Source organism: Streptopelia decaocto (genome assembly GCF_964273445.1).
Source record: "Streptopelia decaocto genome assembly, chromosome: 1".
In the NCBI taxonomy this organism is placed as follows: Eukaryota; Metazoa; Chordata; class Aves; order Columbiformes; family Columbidae; genus Streptopelia; species Streptopelia decaocto.
The window spans coordinates 13,791,282-13,815,469 of NC_138663.1; the positions used below are offsets into that span (position 1 = coordinate 13,791,282).

The 24,188-nt window shown below is 40.6% G+C and overlaps 1 protein-coding gene across 3 annotated transcripts in view; it reads left to right on the top strand.

The window, feature by feature from the left end:
• The window catches only part of GSAP (gamma-secretase activating protein), a 47,131-nt gene that overhangs the window by 16,448 nt on the left and 6,495 nt on the right, over window positions 1-24,188 (top strand). Inside the window, exons 13-26 of one of the 3 annotated variants that reach the window (XM_082043842.1) lie at window positions 3,604-3,681; window positions 7,041-7,118; window positions 7,604-7,696; window positions 8,939-9,156; window positions 9,454-9,523; window positions 10,227-10,309; window positions 10,967-11,020; window positions 14,854-14,979; window positions 15,381-15,436; window positions 15,840-15,871; window positions 16,720-16,785; window positions 17,546-17,607; window positions 19,118-19,213; window positions 23,795-23,865. In XM_082043842.1, the coding sequence (XP_081899968.1) occupies window positions 3,604-3,681; window positions 7,041-7,118; window positions 7,604-7,696; window positions 8,939-9,156; window positions 9,454-9,523; window positions 10,227-10,309; window positions 10,967-11,020; window positions 14,854-14,979; window positions 15,381-15,436; window positions 15,840-15,871; window positions 16,720-16,785; window positions 17,546-17,607; window positions 19,118-19,213; window positions 23,795-23,865 (1,183 nt within the window). The remainder of the gene's footprint in view (window positions 1-3,603; window positions 3,682-7,040; window positions 7,119-7,603; window positions 7,697-8,938; window positions 9,157-9,453; window positions 9,524-10,226; window positions 10,310-10,966; window positions 11,021-14,853; window positions 14,980-15,380; window positions 15,437-15,839; window positions 15,872-16,719; window positions 16,786-17,545; window positions 17,608-19,117; window positions 19,214-23,794; window positions 23,866-24,188) is intronic. The other 2 variants (XM_082043843.1, XM_082043844.1) reach the window with 2 other exon arrangements.

The following is a 24,188-nucleotide window of genomic DNA, read 5'->3' on the forward strand; positions in this document are numbered from 1 at the left end:
TTTACATCTCGCTTCTCAAGGCGTGCTGTATGCACACAGGCAAATTGCTGAGGTATTTGCCGGTTGTGTCGAAAGGACTATTAATGCAAATCAAGTGAAATACAGTTTCCTTACATGGATTTTTTTTTTTTTCTTACAAAGGTAGACAGCATGTTTACAAATATTAGAGAAAGCCAAGTTTTGATCTACCAAATGTAGATTAGACTACTTTGTTAACAAGACATTTATTGCAAAATATATTCATTTGTATATATGTGTTTCCTTTTAAACCTATATTTCTCTAGGGTTTGTTCAGATTGAAGCACCTCGTTTTAGCTTAGGATGAAATTCAATCTTCCTCCAACAAGACTGTTTGATTACCCTGAAGGAAAATGTTCTCCATCTGGCAACACAGTATTTAAATTCTGTGTGGAACCTTTCACATGCACTTTTCATTGCACGTAATGTAAAACACATAATTTGACAATGCACTTTGTAAATGAGATTATTGTATGTGGCTTTTCACTGAATGGTGTTTGAAACTGAGGATTACTTTGCTCAACACTTTTTTTTTTTGAGTAACTGACAGTTTGGAGCAAATGATTTGGTGCTGAGGCCATATCTAGTTGTTGAGGACCACTGTGGGTCATCACACAAGTGTTCCCTTTTGTACCTCTTGTTTGTGGTGATTTAGAAAGCCGGACTGCAAGGTCTTTGGGGCACAGACTATGCATTCTGTGGAACTACTAGCATACTTCCAATATCAATGCTGATATCACTATTTGTATCATTCAGACATCTCTGGCAAAGAGCAATTGGCATAACTTCAAAATGGAATATTCCATGGCATTTCCCATTTAATAAACTGTTAGTTGCTGCTGCCAATCTGAATTCTGAATGCAATCACTCTTCCTTTCTCAGACTTCCGCAGTAGCAGAAAAGTAGCCCTGTTCCTTATACATCACAGACAAAATGTCTCCAGATGAAAACCCATATGTACTTCTAGATTAGTGGAGATCAAGCAGTTCTAGTCTCAGAATTAACTTCAAATGTCCTGAATTAAGCAACACTGGGTTGTTACATTTTCTTTTAGTGCTTCACGAGTACTTTTTCAGTTAAATTTGCTTGGTATTTAAAAGAAAATGGAGGCAGTAAGATGACATAGACCCTGGATTATCATCACCTAACCTTACTTGCCTAAAAGTTAAGCACCTGGACTGTATTTATAGAGAGAAATAGGCACCTCCAGAGGATGGCTGTTTCTGTCCTTATTTCTTCATTTGCTATATGAGTGTCTAAATGGAGGGATGTTAGAATGGCTGAAGTTTGGTGAGGCAAGTCATTCCTAAGCCAGTACCACTAGATGAAATGCCACAGTGCAATGTCATATTTGAATTGTGACACTTGGATACCATGTTGAGATGTTGGTACAGCCTTACATCTTATGCTTCTGCATGAACAGAAATTAGGAATTTGAAGTTAAAGTTTCCTAGGGAAAACTTCTTTTCTTCATAGGAGACTCTTAAAATTTCAGTGGTATGTTTATTTATCAAGTGACAGAGTTGTAATTGTTATTCCCCTAATTCTGCTGAATGTAGCAACTCACCCTCTATGAGTAGAAATTATTATTTAAATGTTTCCTTTTTTTCCCCAAACTTCATTATGGTTGAGATCTTTTCTCACTTATTTCTGAAAAGAGCCCATCCAAATATCTTTGTGATGGTGTCTGATTAACCTTTGAATAGACTGCACAGCTCTACAGGGATGTGGCATGTTGCAGAAGTGGCTTTACATCTCGCTTCTCAAGGCGTGCTGTATGCACACAGGCAAATTGCTGAGGTATTTGCCAGTTGTGTCGAAAGGACTATTAATGCAACCTTGTAGCATTTAGCTACAGCTCTTACTGTTTGCAAATGATTTTGAAATGGATAGCATGGAAGACTTGGTTCTGCCTTTGCATAAAACATGTGCCATATAAATGCAGTAGGACAACAAGCTTTCCCTGCATCAGGACACCCCAGCTCTAATTTGCAGAGAGCACTGTTAAGAGTAGGAAAGGAATTTGCCTTATATTCTCAGTCTGTGGCTTTTCTTATGGGATTGCCCAGACTGTATCAGGTATAAAAATGCTTGGACACTTGCTGATCTGAGACTGTCACGTTTCTATCTGTATTAGTAAAGCACCATTTGATATTTTCTGCTGCTCATACTTCAGTTTGTTAACATTTGGACCAGTACCCTAGAGTTGAAAGATGCATGTCCTGTCATAGGCACCCTCTTGTGATCAGCTTGTGTACATACCCACTGACACTTCAGCCTAAACAGACTTGCTTGCATGTTGTGCAATTTACAGAAGTGTATACACTAGCCCCCAGCATACAAGAAAGAAATTTCCAGTGTTGGAAGGGTGCTGTTGGTAATAAAACAGTATTGTGGGTTGCTGGAGCTTTTCCAGTCTTCCTCATGAGCCCTGATGCTGCTACTTTAAAAATTATGCATGCTCTGAAAGATGCCAAGTGCTCTGGCAAAATGCCCTGTCTGTTGTCTAAATGACTTAAATATCCAAGCAAAACTGTATCAAACAATATTCAATCAGCTAAGAATAAGAGCAAAAAAAAAAAGCTTTGCAAAATAAAGTATTTACCTTCTGCAGAAATGTGAAGTGCTTCAGCTGTATCTGTATCACAGCTTGTGGTCTGAAGTCTGAGGCATTTAACCAAGTAAAATAACTCTGGTAGCTGTGGCTTTTTTTCTACTTGTGTTTTTTCCATATTGTCTTTTTCTGTGTACCGTGTATACACAATTTTTTTGCTTTTAAGTGATAAACGTTCAATGAAGGTAAAAGATAAATGATCATAGTTGTGGTCCAGCTTTCCCAACAGTATTGGGAAAAAGTGGTTTGGAACCTGTTTTTAAAGTGAGTGCCAAAGCATTGGAGTAAGTGGATTAAAGTTTTTAAAAGAGATGGAGGGTGGGCTACCATCGAGTGGAGCCAAAGCAGCCTGTCAGACTGATTTAGAATTAGACAGGGAAGGGGGAAGATTCCTGCACAGAGTACTTTGGCTGAAATAAGCTTGTGCCAAGGATGGACTTTTCTCCTAAAAAAGGAGTTGGCAGCTCTTTGGGCTGGAAAGGGGAGAAGCGACTACTGCTTCTATTGTGAGAAAGCTCTAGTGGCATTTCATGCTGCTACCAATATGAAATTACTTAGAAAGCAAACAGACTGTGGTTTACTGTGTTCTTCTGTGCATATTTGACAGTCCCTGAATAGAAAATATCTAGAGATTGAGAGTCTGTGGAGAGAAAGGCTTGATCAGTTTTCTGGCTGCAGGCATGATTTCTGCTGGGAAGGGCTGAAAATGTATTTCTACTTAAGAGAACTAGCTATGTCAGAACCCAGGTTTCCACTGAGCCATATTGCCTACTGTTCTCTCTTATGTTGGGTTTCACTAGGTAAATGATGGTTAGAGATATGTAATATAAATTTCTGTCATCTTTACCATTTTTGAGAGAGTATTTTTATTTTCTAAGTTGAAACAGTGTTGCTTTAGTTTTGTACAGTATAAAGATGTCTAGTTATTCAGGTAGATAAGTCAATTTTCTTTTCCTTTTTTGTATTTTTAGGAGGCTTGTGTGTTTGTTGTAATCTAGCCTCTGATATTCCCAATGAAGTAAGATACTCCATATATTTTTTACACAAAGGTAAGATTAACCTAATAAGTTATGCTGTATTGTGGAGAAGGTCATGTTGCTGAAAGAGTCACAGAATGCCTTGCAAAACAAATGACTGCCAAAGTCTGCAGACAATAAACTACTGTGGCTGGTGTTTAAAGACAGCAGCTGCCTTTATCTGTGAACTTGACTTTACTGCTGTCGCCTTCCTGCCTGATACTGATGCTGAAGCTTCAAACCAGTGGCCTCATGAGTGACTATTAATTTGTCCCTTATTTCTTGCCAGACTTTCTGGCATGCTGAGCACAAACATCAATGAAATCTGTGGGAGCTTGCAGGTGTGTTGTACTTATGCCATAAGGCATTTGTATGGGAAATAGAGCCAACAGCTCTTAGCTTGAATGTCTGTTTAGAGTTCCAGCCCAACATATCATTTTCACAGCATGAGGTCCAACACCCACTGACTGTAAGAATAACCGCAATGTAAGTGGTGCTCTAGCTCTTAATTTTAACTTGTTTTTCCTTGAAGACAATAAAGAACAGTGTTTTATTCTGATGAAAGCAAGACTTGTCATTAGCAAGATCTTTCTCGTTTGATACATGGAGGAGAGAGGCAAGTTATTTCTCAAGCAAGAAGCTGCATAGTATGGAGTAACCATTTTCTAATGGATGACATGCATCTGTTTTACTTCAAGTGTTTGTTTTCTTGTGTCAGGGAACTTTTCATGTGTCAGAGCTGCACTAACATGTAGCTTTGCTGCTGGAACATTGTGGGATTGAAAGAACTGCGTTTTTGTGTTCTTGAAGGCATTAAAACATTGGATGTCCCTTCTGGGTGTGGGAGCTCCCTGCCTCGTACTGCTATGGAGGGCTGATTTCCCCAGATGTGTTTGATGTGTACCTGAAGGGTGGTTGCATTGCTTGTACATCCCCATTCCCAAGAGGAAACTGAGGGTAAATATGGTGACATTGACCAGCTGCATCTGAAATAACTTTTATGGAATAGATTTATTTGGTGCAGAGCTGTTTGTGGATTGATATGAGTCATCACTCATACAAGATAATTTAAGACGTGTCCTGGGGTGACCCACAGAAGTAGCAGTGTATCAGGTCCATCAGCCACGTTTTGGAGACCCAAGGAGTTCAAGTCTGTGCTGCAGCATCTGTAAACTTGGAAGAAATCATCCCTCCCCCTGGTAAAGCAGGTCCCCACAGTCACTTGAGGCAGCATAGACACAGAAATGATGTTGCAGGTGTATTCTGCAGTGCTAGTATTAGCTTGCACATGTTGGCAAATAAGGGGGTGGTAATGGTGAGTATACTGACTCATTACAAGCAAACTTCAGTTGGTATCTTGTGTGAAAAACCATTTGACTTAGATACCCCTTCATCTGAAGTGTTGCTGTTGATCTTGGAGGTCTTATATTTATTTTTTTACATCTGGTCTTGAAGCTCTCATATTGTTGTGTGTGTTGGTGTTTGGACTTTTTTTTTTTTTTTTAGCACAGATAAGTCTCTCTGCTAGGTTCAGGAATCAAAGTTCTCAATGATTTGAAGCTTGGCTTGTGATCTACTTTTTTTCCTTGGTGGTCTTGTAAACTGTGGATCTATCATATCTTGAATTTTCATGCAATATTAAGTAGCATCCAGATCGTTACACCATTCAGACTTTAGGACACTGTGGCATGGACATAATCACAGAATCATAGAATGTCCTGACTTGGAAGAGACCCACAAGGATCACTGAGTCCGTCTCCCGTCCCTGCATATGACAACCCCACAGTTCACACCATGTGTCTGAAGGTGTTGTCCGGTCTCTTCTTGAACACTGTCAGGCTTGGGGCCGTGACACCTCCCTGGGGAGCCTGTTCCAGTGCTCCAGCACCCTCTGGGGGAAACAAGAACCTCTTCCTCATGTCCAACCTAAACCTCCTTTGGCACATCCTCCTGACATTCCCTCGGGTTCTGTCATTGGTCACTAAAGAGAAGAGATCAGCGTCTGCTCCTCCTCCTCCCCTTGTGAGGAAGCTGTAACTGTGATGAAGTCTCCCTGCAGTCTCCTCTTCTCCAGGCTGAACAAACCAGGTGTCTTTAGCTGCTCCTTGTATAGTTTCCTCTGCAAACCCTTCACCCAGTTTGTAGCCCTCTTCTGGACACTGTCCAGTAGCTTAATATCTTTTTTATCCTGTGGCACCCAGAACTGCACCCAGTGCTGCAGGTGAGGCCGCACCAGCACAGAGCAGAGCGGGACAATCCCCTCCCTGCCCGGCTGGCAATGCTGTGCTGGATGCACCCAGGACACGTTTGTCCTCTTGGCTGCCAGGGCCACTGTTGGCTTGTGTTCAACTTGCCATTGTCCAGAATTCCCAGATCCCTCTCTGCAGAGCTGCTTTCCAGCATCTCATCCCCCAGTCTGTATGTACAGCCAGGGTTGCTGTGTCCCAGGTGCAAAATCCAGCACTTGCCCTTGTTGTACTTCATGGGGTTGGTGATTACCCAGTTCTCCAGTTTGTCCAGATCCCTCTGCAGGGCCTCTCTGCCCTTGAGAGTGTCGACAGCTCCCCCCCAATTTTGTGTCATCAGTAAATTCACTAAGTAATCCCTCCAGTCCTGAATCCAAGTCATTTATAAAGACATTGAAGAGTGCTGGCCCTAAGATGGATCCCTGTGGAACCCTGCTAGTGGCTGGTCACCAGCCTGACATAACCCCATTTACTAGAACCCTTTGAGCCCAGCCTGTCAGCTGATTGCTCACCACATCTGGAGGCCAGTTATTTTCTCTGTAGTCATTTTGATTTTTCAGCTTTTCTTAGAGATTGAGGAAGTTTGGGGGCTCTGTTGTTCTTGCACCATATCTCTTCTGGCATCCAGTAAGTCTAGAATAAAATAATAGTTGTGCTGATGCAAAGCCCATGGAAACACAGCAGGTCTGAAATTAGCTTATGTTTAAGCAGAGCTGAACTAAATATACAGCAATAGGCACACAGATAAACAAACCAAAAATTCTCTAAAGCAGTTAAAAAATCACCAAAATGTGAAGCGCAGCAACTTAAAGGATTTGTGTTTGGGTGTTTTTGGGGGGAGAGGTATTTTCACATAAACTTGCTCTGGGATGGAATGCTGCTTTAAACACAAACATAGGCTGTGCAGTGCATGGCCAGTTTCTGCTTGCTAAAGAACTACTTTGTGTGGGTGCAGGTCTACTAAGTGTGCAGCAGCGCTGTTGGGGATGAAGTCTGTCTGTGCAGACAAGCCTGTAAAGTAGTCTAAAATATCCCTGTTTGGGCGTATTGGCACTGCTGAAGTTTCTAGCTGTAGAGTCATACTTGGCTTGTAACAGATGGTATTTATTGTTTGGGTGTTTTAAAAACAGTATCATTTTTCCCCAGGTTACAACAAAACTTTTACAGTTTCTCTAGAAAGAACAAAAACTCATCAATTGAAGGAAGTGGCTTTTCTGAATCTTGGTAAGTTACTTGTGTAATTTCCCTGTGTGACTTCCATTCTCTGTCCCTAGTAGAAAGACAAATGAGTAACCCTTCTCTGAAGGAAAGGATTTTTTTTTCTTGACTTTAAGTAGCTGTGTTATTTCTGTGTTATTTTGCACCCCCCCCACACCCCCTTTTATTTTTGGCATTTGCAACTGCAATACCTCACGATTGTAAACAACTTCCTCTGAAGTTACTTTGGAATCTTCTCTGGAGATCAGCTGCTGAGTTTTGAGTGTCTTGAACCTCTTGAATCCTCCCCTGGAAATCCAAATGTATTACTAGCTTTTCCTGTGTTAATAGAACAGCAGCTTTTAATTAACTCCTTTTATATTTCCTAGATGTAATCAATTCCATCAGAGAGAAGTGAGCCAAGATGAGAATCATGTGAAACAGCCTCTTAAAGCAAATAAGTGAACAAGCAAATAAGTGCTTAATTGACCACTGTTATTTTCTTTTAATAGACTATTATGTGGCTGCTTATTTGCCTGGCCGGTTCCTGCACCTTCTGAATATTCAGCATCCTGACCTGCTGTGCTATAGTCTGTTTCTGACAGGTACAGTAAGACTGCGGCTTCAGGTCATTTTCTTGTAGTGGGAACTTGTTCAAATCTCTTTCCGTGGAAGTTGTATTTCTCAATATTTGCATTATTGCATAGTGTTCTGAAGGAGGAGAGAGATTAAAAAAATAAGAATGGTGTTTTTGCCACTTTCCATTTTTAAAAGAGAATCTGAATTGACATTTCATATTTCATCTATCATGATCTTCTACCTTGTTATGGAATGGAAGAAGACCTTTCACTGAATTTGAAATTATTTGCCTTGGTTTCATAGTTTCCCTTCCCCCATCTTTGCACATGCTTCTCTGTCCGCCACTGTTCTCAAATTTCACATGGAGATGTAAATTTGATTTTACATTTCCTTCCTCCAATTGAGTTGCTCTAAATGTGTGTGTTTGTAGGGTGTGGGGAGAGGAAATCTGTGTTTCCTTCACCTGATCAGGCTGATGCAATTTGATTTAGAGTCTCATCTGAGAGGCACGTTATTTCATTTCCAACGAATGTGTCTTTGTGGGAAGTGGGTTATTTTTGGAAGTGAAGGGCCTTTGTTTGAAAACAGAAATCGATTCTTCCAATTGGGTGAAGGAGAGGTAAGCATTGGAAGCTGGTGCAGGGGCGGCATCACTGGAAGCTAATAGCTGTTGTATATACACAATGAAATACTGCTCTGCTAAAAATGAGTGGAAAGCATCACTGTTGGGTGGTGGGCCTGATGTAAAGCGTCTGGAATCCTACTGTATAGCACTGTGGTGGTGAATCTTAGTATTGACATAGACAAAGTGGTTTTGATCTGATGCTTCAATCAGTAATCATAGAGCAGAACCTACCTGTTCTGGCCATTGGGATTGATGATAAGAGGTCCACTAATATAAATTTGTATTATGATTCTGCATGTGAGCAGTTCTGAGCTGTACCCTTAGGTGTTAATTCTAGTGTTGTAGCTGTATTACTAGCCTCATGCCCTTCTGTGTCCCTGATTTGTCCTGTGACAGCGTTGTGAGCCTCAGATCTGTGCATCACCTCTGCTTCAGCCGTAAGGAAGGAGAGAACTGAGTATGGACTGTGCTCCTCATTTATTTGTCTTAACCAGCCAGCACCATTCCTCCTCCTCTTCAGCATAATACCAGGGCAGCTACTTCAAGAAGCAGGCTGTTCTATACTGCTGGGGATCTGGGATTCTTAAGAGAAGTACTGGTAGCAAACAAATCTTACATTCTTAGTCCTTTTAATTTTCTTCAGGTGAGGATGCAAGAATTGACATGTTGCAAAACTGCTCCATCCGATCCCCACGCAAGTCAACAGTCTTGGATTGCAACGTAGGAAGTATATATGCTGTGAGCATCAGTGAGAGTGCAGTACTACGCTTCCTACAGAACAGCAAACAAGACAGTGAGAGATTGGCAGCTCTACATTGTGCTCTGTTGTACTTCCGACACACGGAAGACTTGGAAATGCAGGTAGGAAAATAATTTCCTCTAAGTTTCAGTGACTGTTATCTTATACAAAGCATAGTCAGGGCATGAGTGATATCAGCCAAAGAAAAGTCCTGATTCACATGTACCTTCTCATAGTGCCAAGAGACTCATCAGCTGCACTGCCCAAACTGCTTTATTGGTCAAGGCTGTCCTGAAAACACTTGTCTCCCTCTCACTACTTCACACAAAGTGTTACTACTGAAAACAGTTTCTACAGTCTCTTAGAACACATGCTTGAACAGAAAGGTGTGACACACTCCCCTGTTTTCATTCTGACAGATTATTTGGTGGATATCTGAGAACCTGTCAACATGTCATTCTTTTGACCCCATTCAAGAATTTATCATTGGTAGGTATTTCTTTTTCCATGTCCTGAATTTTCCTGCATACCCTAGTTGTGACATAAGGAGAAGCCACAATGTCACAAACTGACTCTCTTGTTTCCAGACATTTTGGTTACAATTTGTGTTAACTGACCTGCATTTTGCAGTGTTAGGAACAATATCAGTAGTTTAGAAGATATGTAGATATCTCAAAATCAGATTGGAAGTAAAACTTTTCAAATGCACTCTTCTGTCTAGTGGAACAAATAGATATATTGTTATTTTAGGTCACTGGAGAACAAATTATCTGGCTGCTGTCTTGTATATCTGGGATGTAAATAATTGAGATTGGAGTGGAGGAACAAATCTCTTCTAGCCCAATCCAAACCATTTTTTTGTAAGGATTTGGCATATCATGATACTCTTCTAATAGCTGATTCCTTAGCCTGGCCATTGTGTGTCCTGTGCCCTGAGCCTTTGTACAAAGGACCCCTGCAGTGCTGAGCTGCAGCCAAGCAGCTGACCCAGCCCTGCAGCCATCTGGGCTTCTCTTCCTCCTTTTGTGTGCAGAATGGGACCAGTTCCACCATGGAGGAAGCTGTTTCAGAGACAGCAGCAGGACTTGTCACTTAAAAAGTGTTAGCTAAGCAACCGACTGTGAAATCTACCCTTGTTAACTGATAGTTTATACAATTTTGCCCTTATAAATATTTTTTACATTGCATTCAGCCTCCCTGTACTGCAGAATGTGTCCAGAAACTTACAACCTGGATAAACTTTTGCCCTACACGTCACTGCTTGACTGGATGGGGGTAAGATAACAGCTGGTACTTGAATGAATAGCCAGAGGGAGTCTTCTTTTTCTCCTTTAATTGGACCTTTAACTTGTATGCTTTACCTTTTCATAGACATGCTCTAAATCCACATCTATGCTTTATGCCCATTTTATTTTGTCAAGTCTTAATCCTAGCGGTATTTTTCAGGAGTTCTGTTTTTTTTCGTCACCAAATAAAAGCATTTATAAAACAAGAACAGCTACTGTAATGGAACGGATTATTACATCTCTAGTTTTCATAGTGTATTTATTGCTTATCATGAGGTTTATAATGAATACAAAATGTTTAACCAGGAAAATCATGCAGTAACTTCCAAGAGGAACAGTATCAGTAGAGTTACAATTTGAGTAAGTTTACAAAAGTAAAGTAACTTTAGGCAAGACCCTGCAGTTAGAGCAAGTAGTGTATTTTAATTTCTCTGATCTGACACAGTTCTAATATGTTGTCTTTTTCAAATGAGATGAATGAGAGAAACATTTTCCATATTTCTTTTTGGCAAAACTGAATGTACAGTTTTGGCTCACTAGCTAGTTTCACAACAGAAATGGGTAATGGAGATTCACTTAGATACCCAAGCAGGCCTGTGTTTTGTGCTAATTGATTTATGTTCTTATAATTTGTCTATATTTATAGATTATCCCTGGAGTAACATGTGTGACAGACATTATTTCTATACCTGTGTTAGAGGTAAGTTCCATATAAAACACGTTTATATTTGCAGGTTAGGAGCTTTTTTTTTTTTTGTGGGGATTTGCTAAATCCTAATAAAGCAGTGTCCCGACAGTCCTATCTGCAAACAGGGGTGAACAGAAAATTGCCCAGTTTGAAATGTATTATGCATTTGCTAAAATATCAGCTATTCAGACTGTCTGCCAGCTCAGTGATGGGGTTTCGTTTCCATTTTCTGAAGAGACTGCTTCTACTCAACAGGGAAGGTCCTAAATTCTTGTAAGATTTGATTGATATCTCTTAATTTCATGACTTAATCAGCTGCAGGTAAACTTGGCACAACAAATGTGTAGGATTTCTACATATCTCTGGGTATCCCTGCTTTGAGGGATATTTCATAGTGCTGCCATTGATACCAGTGGTCCACAACACTCTCACTTTTTGTCCAGAGCATCCTGTGAGTGCACTGATGTTGGGGCTCTGGCCAGCTAAACCTAGACAAATTCCAGCACAGCCTGGAAAAGGTGGAGAGCTGGATGAGGAGAGCACAGGCTGTTTGGGTAGGAAATCGTACTTTCCATTGAAAACAACATGAATGATTCTTCCCGTCTTCACACTCCCTCAGCTTCAGTTTAGAGAAATACTTGAAATTTTCTTAAGTGTTCCCCTACAAAATTTGAAAGATGCTTTTAATAAGCAGCTTGTTGCAGAAGGCTAATGTTAAGAGTCAGAGCTTGAACGCACCAGTACTAGCAACACATGGGAGTAAACTCTGGATACATGACAATATTTTTTCATGTAGCACTTTAAAGAGATGAGAGTCTGTTTCCTCCCCAGTGCTTATTAACTAAAATAAGCTCATAAAGCTTCAGCATTCACAAAATCTTTTAAAATCAGTGCTCACTCACTCCGTACCAGTGTACCATCACAGCTGTGCTGCTACATGTTCACATGACTGCTATCAGGGAATCAGGCTTTGCTGGGAAAGGCTGCCCTGAGAGCTGGGACACCTGGGAAAATCAGATCTTGAGAAAATTTGTTGCTAGATAATCCCTGTAATTCACTGAGGTCAAAGTTAGCAGGCTTTTAATTTGTCTTAGATTGAACCTCAAGCCCCTGGGGGCAGATGCCTTTAGCAGCTATACTTCCTGATCGTGGAACTCATTTCCTATTTCTGTCTGAAACCTAAACAGATTGAAAAGGTCAGAGTTGACCTAAGACAAATATTTCCTGCTACTTTTGACTGCAAATTGCTCTGGCTCGAGTGAGGACAAAGCTGATAATACACAGGGTAAGGTTTAATGCCTTGGCTTCGTTATTACCAGTCCAGTGACACAAACCCGCCGTAGCTTGAGTTTAGCTGGTCAGTTGTTGGGGTTTCAGCTGGTGCATGTTGTTGGCATCACAAGTCAGAGCCTAGTGACAAATCTGGTCCTACAAGTAGTATTTCTTTTGCAAACATTTTAAGGCATTTCACAGAAACAATGGTGAATTGTTGCTTTGAGAAGCTTTTTGGAGTTCTCAAGCTCAGGAATTGCTGAGAGCCTTTGGGAGGGCTCCATATTAGCAAAAAAATTTGTGCTATTTGGGTAACAGGTGTATTTTGATCACTAAATTCCGGTTCAACAAGAGATATTACACAGAATCGAGTGGGGGAACAGTCGAAGTCCAATTGTCAAAAAGCTTTTCATGAGGATTGCCATTAGTAAGAGTCTATTTTTTTTTCTCCTTTTTAAAATCAGGAACCAAACTTGAAAGGGTGCAAATAGCCTTGGTAAGAAGTGGAGAGTGAAGGGGCTGGAGGAAGAAGGGAAGAAAATAGGAGGCAGTCCAGCAGAACAGTAAAGATGTGTAGTGCAAGCAGTTATTTGAGACATCAGCCCGGGAATAGGTAGCTTCTCTCTTGTGCTGTGTTGAGCCTCTGGGGTGAAGAGTGATGTTTTAGGGAGCAGCTGTGTAGGTAGTTACACAGTGCTGTGATACCTTCTCTGCTGGGGAGACAGTTCCCAGAGAGAGCATGGGCACCTCTTAAAGGTCATTGCCACTTTATGTCCTTTCAGAGGGGTGTAGCAGAGAGCTCTTCGTTTTCAGTTAAAACAGTGCTACTTACAAAAGGCTTCCTGAGAGCTTTTCATAGATTGCAACCTTGTAAGGCCTTGCTTTGACTTCTGGTAATACAATGTCTTTTAGATGTTTGTGCTTGGGTACTAATTTCTCACTTTCTAGAAATGGTCTGCAAAATAAGCACCACCTAAGAAGCAGCAGCCTGCTCTTTCTAGTATTTGCCCTGATGATCCTCAAGAACTAACAGATTTAATGAAAATAATCCCTTATTTTTAACTTTTGACTTTTTAATGAGGTCTAATACAATGCAGGTTTTCAATGCTATCTGCTTTTAATTCTGAAGTCTGCCACTTCCCGTTACAGACTCAATATAGGTAAGAATCTTGCTGTTTTGCTTCTTCCCTGCCACACATAAAACAAAACCAGTGTGGCCTGAATGGAGTCTTGCAGTGGTGGTGCTGTCGCAGTTGCTTAAATTGGTCACTAGATGATAGCCTTACACCGCATTTTTGATATTTCACTCATTTTATATTGGCAACCTACTGCAGTAGTAGGTTATAGATCTTGTTAGTTAGCTCCAGCAGGGTGAACATATGGTGCCATATGCACTCCTAGTTTCCAGCTGCTAAATATAACTAACATGAGGCAAAAAGGAGATTTATTTTTCTCTGCTGCAGCTACAGCAATAAAGTCAAGTGGCTGGCAGGATTGAGGCTCAGCAATTTATTTTCCTTGGCAAATTGTACTTTATAGTAGGAAGTGGTTTTAAAGGCTTCTGATGTTTTCCTCTAAAGTTATTGTCATTGTAGAAAAGCAGGGGTAAGAGAGCAAAATCCAGAGTGTCAATGCAAGACGGAGGAATATCGTGAACTCAAAACTCTCCTCCTTCCAATGTTGCTATTATAGTGTTTGTATGGGAAGGTACATGTATATAAAGGGGGGCAAGAATGGCTAGTACCATTGCTTCTTTTTTGAACTGCCAAAAAGGATTGCCTTAATCTCATCTCTTCTTCAGCAATGACCACATCTCTCCCCCTTTATAAACAGCAGCTTCAAATCTTTATACCCAGTCCAAGAACTAGTTCAGGAAACCAGTGTGTGTTTGTTTGGGTTTTTGCCTCCTGTCTGTTCACAGCTGAGTTTAATTTCAGCATGAGAGTCAAAGGCTTTAGAATTGCTATGGAAATGTTTGGATTTTGTTTCTTTTCTGAGATGAGGCACTGTTATTTGAGGTTGGCAAATGGATGTTTTTAATGTAAGTATTGCTGCAGCTTGAAAATAGTGGCAGACTGCAGCTGCTGGGGTCATGGTGGTGGTCCTCTATTTGGAACTACTAGAAACCCAGAAAGGGATTTATTTGACCAAATGTAAACATTTACATCTAAGTCAGCTGTCTAAGGCTCCTTTCACAGTCAGCAGAAATCTAGACAATATGGCCAGTGTAGTCTGTGGTGCAGTTCTTCCCATCCCACCCCAAACATCTGAAATAGGTCAGATCAATTACAGCCTTCTTCCCAGTGACTTGAAAGCATCTTAAGGTGGCAAAATATCTGCATTACAGGGACCAAATCTTGACCACAAGTTTAAGTGCTACCCCTGCTGTCAAATCAAAGAAATCAAAGTCCTGGAAAAAAATAGTGTAACTGTGTTTGTTTAACTTTTTTCACTTAGATTGTGATGAAGCAACATTAATCACAGTTCTTTCCAGTCACTTACTGGGAAAGTGATCAGGTTTTCTTTTTTGAGAGAGCAGCCTGTGTTCACTCTTTCCCTGTAATACTTTGCAGTTCCAAAACTCTAAAGGCTTCTGGGAGAAACTCAACTCAAACTTGGAGAGTGTGAAGTATGCAGAGCCACACTTGCATTACCACAATAACGTGCTCAGGAAGGAATGGCTTAACCTTTCAGAAGAAGTAAGTATGCGTGTGCTGAAATGATCTCTAGAGTTGCCTCTGAAGTGGATGTTTTAATGCCAAACATGGAAGAGTTGGCTTTTATATTTTAAGGATAAAGAAACGGGAATCTGATTATGTGAAATGCAATAGCTTAGAGTCATTTTACTTACAAGGTGATTGCCTGTAAGTCTTAATCTGTTAATACAGTGTGATAAACTAAATAAAATCAGAGCTTGCATGTACCTGTATTGTCATGTGGGTTCAATGTGAGTAGCTGGAAAGTGGGTTGAAGCCCCTCTGTGCATTATTTCCATTGGAAGGGAAAACCAGCTTCATTTCTCATCTGCGTTTTATCGGGGTGTATTTTAGTTGGCCTTCTACTTTGTTAATTTGGGGATTTCTGTTTGTTTACAAACCAGAGAGAGGAAAGAAGAACCACAGCATATTTGAGGCATATTTTTGAAAATGCCAAAAAGTAGGTACTGTTTTCTATTTTTACACTTTCTTATTGTGTTGAAATATGCTGAAGGATTTAACATGCCATTTAAATAGTTGATTAGGTATCTAATTGGGTATCTTTAAAGATTATCCAGCTGAACACCAGTTATTGGAATCCTTGTAATCACTATAGCATGATCTGAAATATCCAGGCCTCTAGAGCTAAGGAGTTAATGGTGGACATGAAGAGTTATTCTTAACCTAGACAGGTAGAATTTTTTTAATGCTATTTAATATATTTAAGTGTAGTCAGATGTACAGTTCTTGAATTTCTTTATCTGTCTTTGAAAGACGAAAGGGTCACTTAGGCTTTTAATGTTCTTATGAAATCCTTTAGAGTAATGCATATGAAACAAGCTAATTGTTGTTTGCAACCCCAGGGTGCTTTCTCATCTGGACACTTGGGACTCTGGTAAGTTAAACTCATCTTGATGTAGGCCTTTAACTCTAAGGTTTATTAGAATATTTCTATCTAGCTGTTGGTGGCTAAAAATAAATTGCTGTGTGTTTTCAGCACTGAGGAGTTTGTGGCATTGAGATGAGCAGTTATTAAATTAGAGGGTAGTGGTAGGATCATATACTGACTAGGAAACCCTTGAAAATCAAGTTCCTACTTCATATTGGATCTAACACCACAAGCAGTAAACTTTTGTATGGTAAGGATTTCTTCTTCAGTTTTTTTCCTCCTGGAGCACAGTCTCAATGAGACCATGTTACTGTTGAGTCTTGTCCACTTACAGCTGCCTTTGCAACTCTAGAGCTTGTGTACAGTAGGAGATTATAGCTGGTGATGAATCATGGTGTAGAGAAAGCAGACAGAATGAATTTCCTTAGGCCATGGGCATGTCAGATTTTGTGATGCTCAGTTCCTCTATCACAGACACATAAAACTGAGTTTAACAGTAAATCATTTTCCTGCTGTTCACACATCAGTGCGTTCTATGTGCCCTGTCACTGTGTGCTGTGAAGTGATGCTGATCTAAGTGCTGCTCTCTACTTTTTTTTTTTTTTTTTTACAAAGAATTTTCAGTACGTTCATTTGCAGCCCCTAACACCGGTCACCTGCACTGCTGCTGGTTATTGCTATGGGCTCTGACCTCGAGAGACTTGTACCAACTTTGCTAGCCTCGGTTCCTGTTTTCTAAAGGTGCTTATTGATGAAGTGAGGTGTTTAATTGGTAATGTCAAATTTCTAGATAGCTGCCAGCCAGTAAGAAGCATCTATGTAGTGTACCTTTCCTATAGATTTTTTTTCTTCAGGTCCTTTAGGATCAAGCAACACAGGTCTTTGTGCTGCTGTAAGTGGTGGAGTAAATATATTTCAAGGTGAGGAAGGATGGCTGCAAAGAACTCTGTAGAAATTTAGCACTTGTGTATGTGAAATATTGACTTGATTTTGTACTATATGATTAAATAGGAGATTGTTTCCTTTTCCTTTGCTGTTAGTAGACAGAAAGCACTGATTAGGAAATACAGGGTATTAAGTTTTGGTACATGTATGATAGCCTCCATCCATTTAGTTAGAAAAGTTGTGTTCTTTTACACAGTGGTCTGCAAATCTGAATAACAGAAGCAGCCAGATATTGGGAGAGAACCAGGGAAGTGGGAGGTGATCCTGTGGAGTATTTACATTGTCTAGCCATTTCCTTGGAAAAGCCATGCAGCTGTTTTAGCTTGTTTGTTTGTAAATGACAACATCTAAATGGCATATGCGTTTGCGCTGGTGTTACCAGAAGTTTTTCAGTGCCTCTTTTCTCTACTGTATCACCACACTGTGCTAACTCTTACTTAAATATCAAAGAAAAGAGTAATGCAGATCAAGTGTAAAGTGGTGTGACACACTTGTACTCCTCTAAGCTCAATGTAAAGCATTTGAGGGAGCAGATGGCAGATGCAGGGTGATTTTCCATTCCTCAGTTCTCTGTTACACAGTCCTTGATTTGTCACTGTTTTAGTTCTGTAGGTGAGTAGATCAAGCCACAACTTCTGTTTGTATATATTTCTAAGTACTTTTGAAGCTGGTTGAAGTCTTGTGTTATTTCTATAGTGTCATGTCTTTGACTGATTCTTGCTTGATTTATTTCAGAGGAAAGGCTGGTACCTCTCTTTCAAGAGGAGGATTATCAACAGCAATTGCTGATGGGACTGGTATGTGTTTTTTTCACAGTGTGCACTAGAGGACGCACAGCCTCAACTAATGTCAAGAGTGAGCTTATAAGTTCCAGTGCTGAGCGGAAGCTCACTCAGAGTTAGTTATGGTACAAACGTGGTTTTTAATAAGTTTTTGAGTTCATAGTGATGATACCATGATATCATCTTAACAGGTCATGGTGTCATAAGGCATAGGGGAAAAACAACAATTGAAATTTGATTCGACAAAATGCTTTTTCCCAATACAACTTTCCTTTGGCTAGAAAATGTTATTCCATCCTCCTTGGAGTTCATCTTAATCTGCAAGTTATTTTTGGGCTACTATACATCTCTAAAACATGTATAGGTGAATTCCCCACCCACTGCAAGATCACAGATCTTCTTGCTCCTTGTTTTAACACCTTCTTACTATCTCCTTTATCTTCCACCTCATTTCTGGGACTGCTATGGCTATTCTGAGATTCCTTCGTCTTTTGTGCTGTTCTGGGTAGTAAGTCCTGTCTCCCATCCCTACCTGTGCTCTTCATCTAACTACATATCTTCACTTATCTCTTGTTCTCAGCATGCACTGGAAGGTTTCAGCACTGCATCTGTGAAGAACATATCAACACTGTCCTGTCTATCCAAATTTACAACAAAGTTTCATTCTTTGCAGTCTTGCCCACGGGTTTCCAAGTCCTGTGCCTCATTCCCTGAAGCTTCTCTACTTTCCTTCCCTGCAGTTTGAGAGATCAAAAAAGCAGGTCACTGCTGCCTGTTGTTTATGCTTTCCTAAAACCTAGGTTGCTGTCCTGACCCATTGTGGCTAATTTACTTGTAAACTGCTTGAGAGAGTAATTTTGTTTGTCTTGGTTTTTCTCTGAGCTCTGAAACAAATAATGCTTCACAGTAGTTCTCAGCAAAGAACCAGCATGGACTTGAATTGCAATCAGAAGCTGTGTGAGGTCAGACAATATTTCAGGAAGCAGAGAGTAGGGAGTGGCATGGACTGTATGATAACAAACACCTGGTTCTAGACTTTACACTTAATTTTTAACCTGAAGTTGCCATTAATCACTCAGGTTCTCCGTTCCTTGGCTACTACCACAAACTCTATTTGTGCTAGTTTTTTCTATTTTAAAATCCCTCAGGTTTATTTGCATGTAATGAAGACTTATATTCTCAGGATTCAATGTTCATATTAAAATCCTTCTTTTACCCTGTTTGCTTGTCTTGACCCAGAGACATGCAAGAACTGTAAGCTTTTTCTCTTCAATATCAATGAGAGTTCAACTTAGCACTCATTTCGCTGAATTTGTACTGAGGAATTTTTTTGACTATTCAGATCTGCTGTTGAATTTGGCAAGACTGTGTGGTAGCTTGGGCTCTCACTCTGAACTGAACTTTTGTGACAAAGAAACATTTGGTTGTGCTGATGCCTATTGATCCAGCCCTGCACCTGCTGGAGCTTTTCCATCTTTTGGAAGATGCCACAAGGACACTGAATTGTTGGCTTTTTTTTCCCTAGATGGTTGCTCAGCTGAAGGATCACCTTATGAGACATCTGCAGTATGTAGGAAAACAGAAGATTGACCAAATAGTTCTGGATTATGTTGCAAACCTGGTTAGTTTGATTTCATGGTCACTGTTGTGGACAAGCATGTATTTGTTGGGGGGGTCAGGTTTTGGGTATGTACTGTGTGTATATAACCATATATTTGGTGGGAGGAGAGAGGGTTTTTTTTAATGTTTAACCATATTTTGCTGCTTAATATTGTGTGTACTGATGAAGGAAATAATAATACTTAAATATTGAAAAGAGTTGTATTTGTCACTCAGAATACAGAAGAAACAGTTCCCTTTACTGTTTGTACAAATATGGTCTATTCCCAGAAGTGAAAATGTGAACTCATCCTGAAAGCTGAAAGAATGGTCTTTATATGCATTTTGTTTCCTGCAGAATGCATTACTGTGTGTCTTGAATAATGAAAGTGCATCAGGGGAAATACAAATAAAGAAAAAAAAATTCACTCCAATATGGTGTGAGAGTAAATCATCACTACTCTTACATGCTGACCTGGATGGGCTTTTTGTGAGACAGTTTTGCCTGAAGAAATCCCTGTAAACTACACTGCAAATTTGCTTTCCAAATTCTTCTTTTTGTTTTTCATCCTCTTAAAGAGAAACTCTAAAAAATAAGCTGTAAAAACTGTGCGTAAAAATTATCATATCTGGTTTTGTCTGTCTCAACATCAAGTCCTTTAAATGTAAAATGTGGAGTCCACAAAAGCTCACATGGCAACTAGTATATAATGTTCTTTGCACTAGCACTGTCACCCTCTTCAGCAGCAACTCCCTTCAGCGCTGTTTTCCAGGGCTGGAAATCTCAGGAACTTTCTTGAGGCTGCATCTTTTTGAAGTCCTGAGCACATGATTTGTGCTGTCAATGTTACAGTGTTCTCTAAGCCATTGCACCTGCCACTGAGGCTACTGACCTTGTTAATCAGGCCTCGCTCTATAGCTTGACAAGTTGTTTCACTGGTAATTGCCAGTCTTTTCCGTATCTTTATAGGAAAGAAAACAATCTAGTTGCTGATTAAACTAGGAACAGGACAGCATGAGCCAGAGCTTTGTACCTGAAAACAGTGCTGAAAAAAGCAGAAGTGGAATGTTTGTTCTCCTTTCATTTTTTTTTTTTCCAGCTATCATTCTCAATATGAACTAAGATTAAAAATATGAAAACACCTATGCAGCCTTGATCTGCAAGACTAAATTATTGTAGACTAAATCTTATAAACAAAACAAATCTCAGCCCTCCCCATCAGCAAAAACTTAGTTTTTTTTTTTTTTTTTTTTAACATGACTGGAAGCAAGAATTCTCTCAACTCAACTTACAGACTTCTCCACTAGACAAGTTAGTTAGAAAAACTACTGTAAACAAAGATATCTCTAAAAGTTGATTCTGCCCTCTGGCTGATATATCTTGGGTGCTCTTTGGAAATCTTTAGAAATTATTTCATTGTTGGACTTGAGTTTCTTGTTTATCCTGATCAGAAGCCCTTACATCTTAAGCCTTTTTATATCCTAAATGTTTGGAAGTTCTTCAGGGGAATGAATTGTTATGATTCTTAGTACTGTTTTCTGTAGCTGAGCTACTGAAACTAATGAAACAGCAAGAGACTTGAAATGATTTGCTTGTCTGTTTGCTTTCATAAAATTCTGTTTTATTACATTCAGGAGCAAAGGAGTGGCTGAGAATAGGGCACCATTGTGTGTAGCCACTGTATAAATCAATTGCAGCTGAAGTCGAAGTAGCTGAGACATGGGGGCATTAACAGTTTCTCATAAAACAACAGTGGCTGGTTGCTGTCAGAACTGTGTGTGTTTGTGTACAGAGAAGTAATGTGGGGAAGTGTGAATGAAATGTCTCAGTGGGAATTCCCGTGTTTGCTAAGGAGAACTGCAGAGCCTGAGTTTGCCTGGTTACCAGTTCATATTCCACTTTGCCTGCAGTAGTGGTTTGCATGTCCATGTTCTCTCTCTCCCCTGTGTCTTAGCTTTACTCTGTATCTGTTTCTCTCATTATTTTCATTTCAGCAGGGCAGGGAAGCGGGGACATAACTTACAGAAACAGTGTGACCTTTGCTGTTCTGACAGCAAGTGGAAGAGGATGCAGAGGGAACAACCAGCCTGTGGCACAAGAGACAGACCAGAATAGACTGTTAAAGGTTCTCTGACAGTTGCTGCTGTGGCTGCACCTTTCTGGCTGCTGCCTGTGGCGAGCTGTCATCTGAGGTGGCCTCAGCTGCAGAGGAACAGAAGACAGACACCATTTGGATTCAAGTTTCCTCAGAAGAAGGGCTGTGTAACTCCCCTTGCACAGGAGGGAATCTTGTCTTACTCCCTTTTCTCCTTTGGTCCTGAGTCTTTTCTTTGCCTGCTTCCATGTCTTTCCTGTAGGAACAGTCACAGAAGCTGAGAACTTGTGGTTCCAAATGACCTTAGTGGAACTTTAGCCTGCTCGGAACCTTTGCTTGGAAATGTAGATGGCTGGAGACAGCAACCTGTTTTGCAAGTGTCAGCCTGGGCCCTACTGCATGCACTGTTTTGCCATGGATCATGTGTTCTTTTACTAGTTTAGAGCAGTCCAAGGGAAATGGTTTCTGATACTTGCCCAGGAAAGCTTCATGGGGTATGTCTTTGTTACTAAATGAAAAATGGCTTTGCCTGGAAGGTGTGAGCTTAGCTCTTAATTTGGTTCCTGCAGAGACCCGCTGCTAGCCTTGGCGAGGAAGCTGCTTGTACTCCCTCTAGAAAACAGATATTTCCTTTCTCCCATGCACGTTGTCATATGTGTCATGTGCTGAAAAAAGTTTGGGATATAGCTTCTCTTTATGTATTTTCTATAGTGGTCATTGTGGCTGATCTCCAAAGCAAGTAGTGCTGTTGGTGAGGGTGTAGTGTGACAAGTATTTAAGTATGTCATGAAAGCTATATTGACTATGGCTTAATAGTTATCTTTCTATACTCTGCAGAAGCTGTACAGTTTGCTGTATTGCTAAGCAAAGAATATTGGTTCTGGAGTATCATACCTGTGAAAACAGTTTTTGTTGTACAAATAGTAAGAGGTGATTCTGGAGTCTGGAAGAAGCTTCCCTTCACCTCACTCTGGAGGTATTCAGATCCCGCCTGGACACCTTTCTGTGTAGCCTCATCTAAGTGTTCCAGCTCCAGTATGGGGATTGGACTAGATGATCTCTTGAGGTCTCTTCCAATCTCTAACATTCTGTGAATCTGTGAACACTGACCTTCAGATCCAGCTGTAGCTCCCAATGCAGAGGCCTTAGCTATACCCTGTGTGTTGGCCAGAGATGAAAGTCATTCCAGGAGCAGTTGTGGTTCTTGTGACCCTTCTCTGAAAACTGGAAACCACTCATTTCCTGGGAAATGAGTGAAAAATCACACTACACTCCAGGGAGATTAAACTGGAGCTTTCCACTGCATCCAGAAAGTATGAAGATGGAAAGTATTATGTGATTATTCTGCATCAGGTGGCTGTGCAAGGCTGGATGGAGTGGTGGAGGAGAAAGGTGCTACCTCATAGAGCTTTCTGGCCAAGGTACAGAGGAAAGCGCTTGGGAGCATTTCTGAAGACCAATATTCCTGTTCTGGCCTTTGCATATGAACTTTTCCAGTGTGTCCTGTTTCTCTTTGGCTCAGAGCCTGTGCCAAGTTAATAGTTGGAAGGGGCAGAGCCTATGAGAAAAGAGTAGGGAAAAGGATTCCTAGATTCTGGCTGTCTTGGGGTGATGGGTTTGTAACTACATGTGACACCTCTCTGCAAAATGGGGCCTAGACTTGTTTCCTGGGATTGATTAGTGCACTTTGAGGCCCAGAGATGAAAGGTGCAGAGGAAGAGTCTCTTTTCTGTTGCTGAGATACGGAAGTGGTTACACATGACAGCCAGGAGGGGCTGGCTAGAGGATGTTATTTCAGCTCTTTCATGTGTGGCTTCTCTTTTCCAGCTGCAGAAGCTTAGAAGGCCCAAGTGAGAGCTGGGCTTGTGGCTTTTGTGGGCTGACAGTCTGCACTGGATGTCAGCCTGGGAGCACTAAGATGTGACAGTGTGGGCCAAGGGATTGTTGTACTTCACTGTGGACAGAAAGAAAACTCGTTAGAGGAGGAGAGACATTTGCTTGTCTTGTCTTTCCTCCTTACCAGGACTTGACTTGTGATTCCTTCTGCGGACTTGTATCAACAAATGGAGTATTCCACTGTCTGCATCATCCAGTTTTGTCTGGGCCCTGGGGACCTTTCCTTGTCAAATGTTCAGCCACTTGGACGTGCAGTTTTTGCTTTCATGGCAAACAGATCTTTGAGAATTTGATGCAGGAGCATGAGATCAGTTGATTCCCAAGAAGCACCATGTGTTAAGATGCGGCATGTCTTGCGCAATGCTTTGATGCACTGGAAACACTTACTTTCAATTTCTGGCATAGGGCAACTCAGTTACAACTCAAATTTTAATCAGTTTTACATTTTAAGCCCCTAAGAAAAGGAGATATTTACTGAAGTCTCAGTAGAAGTCTCATGATAAGTTTTGGTTTTTTTTTTTAACATAAGCTGGTGCATGAAATGAATGAAGGCCAAGGACCTGGTGTATACAGGCTTCTGGAAACATTCAGTCCTTTCTTTTTTGTTTTAGCTGAATCTGGTACATCGAATAATGAAAGAAGTTTGGAGGAGACACCAGCTTCATTCCTGCATCTTCTGCTTGTGAGCAAGTAATTTGTTAAAATTTTCAGCCTGCCTTCTAAGTTATGGACATAATTTTGGTCTTCAGCAGTACTACTGGCTTCAGCTGACAGTGCTTACCCTCCTGGGAATGTCAACATGACTGACACATAATCTTTTTGATGATCCTGCTGGCCTTCTCTAAGCCAACATAAATATTAATCATGTTGGCAGTTTTGCAGCTGGAGTTCAAAGCTGCTGAGTTCACAGTGGTGTTAAGCTGGGCAGTGGGTGTTGAACACTTAAAGCCAGGTCACTTATACCAGCACTCAGAATAACTCATCTATTGCTCTTGGTACCAGATA